The sequence below is a fragment of the Sardina pilchardus genome, chromosome 10 (assembly GCF_963854185.1).
Source record: "Sardina pilchardus chromosome 10, fSarPil1.1, whole genome shotgun sequence".
NCBI classification, from domain to species: domain Eukaryota; kingdom Metazoa; phylum Chordata; class Actinopteri; order Clupeiformes; family Clupeidae; genus Sardina; species Sardina pilchardus.
This window is the reverse complement of record NC_085003.1, coordinates 17,148,637-17,152,068: the sequence shown is the minus strand read 5'-3', so window position 1 is coordinate 17,152,068 and position 3,432 is coordinate 17,148,637. Positions and strand designations below refer to the sequence as shown.

At 47.1% G+C, this 3,432-nt stretch overlaps 1 protein-coding gene across 1 annotated transcript in view; it reads right to left on the bottom strand.

The window, feature by feature from the left end:
• The window catches only part of ptprq (protein tyrosine phosphatase receptor type Q), a 39,516-nt gene that overhangs the window by 16,052 nt on the left and 20,032 nt on the right, over nt 1–3,432 (bottom strand). Inside the window, exons 21-24 of the mRNA XM_062548012.1 lie at nt 3,003–3,110; nt 2,523–2,804; nt 1,830–2,111; nt 855–966 (exon numbers count right to left, since the gene is read on the bottom strand). Coding sequence (XP_062403996.1) covers nt 855–966; nt 1,830–2,111; nt 2,523–2,804; nt 3,003–3,110 — 784 coding nt within the window. The remainder of the gene's footprint in view (nt 1–854; nt 967–1,829; nt 2,112–2,522; nt 2,805–3,002; nt 3,111–3,432) is intronic.

Below are 3,432 nucleotides of genomic sequence, written 5' to 3'. Positions count from 1 at the left end.
CAGTATTTGGCAATTTGCTTTGCCCTTGCTTTTGTAAAGCAACTGCAGCCGTGGTGTACTGGTTAGCGCACCGGGCTTGTAACCGGAGGGTTGCCGGTTCGATCCCCGACCAGTCCACCATGGCTGAAGTGCCCTTGAGCAAGGCAACTAACCCCTCACTGCTCCCCGAGCGCCGCTGGTTGGGCAGGCAGCTCACTGCTCTGGGTTGTGTGATTCACCTCACTGTGTGTTCACTGTGTGCTGTGTGTTCACTAATTTCGGTTAAATTGGGTTAAATGCAGAGAACTGAATTTCCCTCACGGGATCAAAAAAGTATATATTCTATTCTATTCTATTCTATCCTGAGACCCCTAATGACAAGCCTATGCAGGTGGCCCAGGCTGCCAAAGATGAGCACCAGATATTGACACTTGTAGCCAAGGCTAGTTATTGTCTGTACAAGAGGGTGATATTTTACTAGCTTTGTTAAGTAAGCCTCCTCTAGACAAGAATCAAAACAGCAGCCTACTTCCAGGATGAACACATCCCTATTGTGCTCATCAATGATTACAATATCAGGCCTGGTGGCATTTAACTCAGAGAACACAGACATTTCTCTGGAACACCTGGAAAACATTTGTTGTTTAACAACACAATTTACATGTATTGACACATGTAGAGAGAATAAAGATGGTAACTTCTCAGATATAATGTCCACAATCCTGTCATGCCTGGATATGTACAAATCACACAAACACACACACGCGCACACACACACACAAACACACACACACACACACACACACACACACACACACACACAAAGAGCTGAAGCGTGCTACACGAATGAACAGCACTACTCACCACACCCGTACAAAACGTAGTAGAGGACCTCTGAGTTGGCCTCCATCGGGGCAGTCCAGGTGAGCAGCACCTCGTAGTCGGACACCTTCCTTGCCAGCAGGAACTGGGGGGGAGAGCTGGGGACTGCCATACGGAAACACACTAGCTCATGTTCAACCATGCAGAGCTGTCGCAAAGACATTCAGCTGTGTGCGTGCCTGAACTGGGCACCTGGGCACTGTTATGTGAAGTTCCTGATCCCCACGTCTTGTAGGACTGTAGTACTCACTTATATACAGTATATATATATATTATGTCCTAAGTATCTTAAAGAAGACTCCCTTTACACACAAAGTGCTTTTTAAAAAATATATTTTGGTATAAAATGTGTAGGGGGGATATAATACACTCAAGGAATGCATACAGATCAATGTTCTCCGTAAAGCTTCTGAGCAGATTTCATGAGTTTCTATAGGTTAAGTGCCTTAATGTGGACATGACAGGGCTGAACATAACATAAATGCAATAAAAAGCATTCTTAGTTTAGTATTTAGTAGCAGTCAGCAGTAGGCGTGTACCAGTGTTCATGTGTGCTTATATAATGGCCCGTCACGATCACCTGTGGATAAAAACATTATAGACAGCACATAGGTCTGCTGGTGTGTAGTGTACACCTGGGGGCAAGTGCTGGAAACGTCCATGGACACCTGCAGGAGCTAAAGTACTGTAAACAGATTAGTCCAAAGGCCAAGAGAGCACAGCTGGCATCCAGGAGCAGCTGGAACTCAGAGAGGGGAAGAATGGAGGGTTTTAAAGGCACTCTGACGGGCTGTTTTCCCCAAAGCTGTACTCACTGCTGAGCTGTGACATCTCTGCTAAACAAACTGCTGAAAGAAGATTCTGATGAAATCATGGGAATACAAACACACAGACATACAAACACACACACACACACACACACACACACACACACACACACACACACACACGCGCGCGCACACACTCACCGTCCTCCAGGGTGGTGATGTTGAGGATCTCGCTGCTGTAGTTGCCCGTGCCCACGCGCGTGGCGGCCATCACGCTGAGGCGGTAGCGCGCGTACTTGCGGAGGTTGGTCAGGAGCAGGTGCGGCGCCGGCGTGCTGAGGTTGAGCGCGTGCGTGGCGTTCCACAGCTCCACGTGGTAGAGCAGGACGAGGCCGTTGGGCTGCAGAGGAGGAGCCCAGGACACGTTCACCTCACTGGGGCTCAGGCTCTCGTAGGACAGCCCGTACGCTGGGCTACCAGGCACTGCAAGGGACAGCTATTCGTCAGGACCCCAGAGCTGTGGTAGTGAGGATGTGAGACAGCACTAACACTGATACTAAAATACACGTGTTACTCTCTCACACACAACTCCATAGCTCATTCACATTATGAGTAAAATACACATGTTTAAAGTACTCTCTCACACACAACAACTCCATAGTTCATTCACATGCTGTATACATTCTGTATACATTCACACAAATCTATCCCACTTAGATGACACACACACCTTACTCCTTAAAGTACATCATAAATGGCATCACAAATTCCACAATTTCCATGCAAACACACACACACACACTCTCTCTCTCTCTCTCTCTCTCTCTCTCTCTCTCTCTCACTATCTCTCTCTCTCTCTCTCTCTCACACACACACACACACACACACACTTACCATCCTCGCCTGACAGGATCTGCAGAGTATTGGACACCTGGTCGCCGTGTCCATGGAGTGTGTATGCGCGCACTGTGATGTTGTAGTATGTGTAAGGCCTCAGATGATGCAAAGTGACGCTCAGGGACGTGGTGTTGAATGTGTGTGTGTAGGATACGATGCCATAGGAGACCTCATACACTCGGATGATGCCATTGGGCTTCTCCGGCAGTTGCCAGGAGACAGTTGCTGTGGATGCAGTTGTCTCCACCAACGTCAGGTCACGGGGAGGTGAGTCAGGCTCTGAAGGATGGAAGAGTAAGGTGAGAGGTGTGTGTGTGTGTGTGTGTGTGTGTGTGTGTGTGTCTGTATGTGTCTGTGTGTGTCTGTGTGTGTGTGTTTTTTTGGGGGGGGTCTGTGTTCGTTAAGTTCATTCATAGATCTGTGTATGTGTGTGTGTGTGTGTGTGGTCATATGCCGATCTGTGTGTGTGGTCCATACCATCCTCAAGTGTTATCACATAGATGTCATCCTCTTCAGACAGAGGACTCTCTCCCACCATAGTAGAGGCTGCCACTCGTAGCTTATAGCCACTGTACTTCTCCAGGCCTGGACACATCAACACATTAATCAACACCTCACATTCACGAGCATTTATAAAACATTTCAGATAACTCATCAAAAAAGAAGTGAGCCTAAAATACCTTATTGTCAGCCTGATCATAAGAGTTTATAAACATCATGTTAACTATTTATAATTCTTAATTCACTTTAAAGCTATTCAATTCACAGTGAACATTATTGCAATATAATGTGCATGTATGTGTGGGATACCGGTGTTGCTGGTAGTGTGTGCATGTCTGCTGTGTGTTGAGGTCGAGGCTGTAGACAGTATAATGTGTGTGTGCGTGGCTACCTGTGATGAGGATGC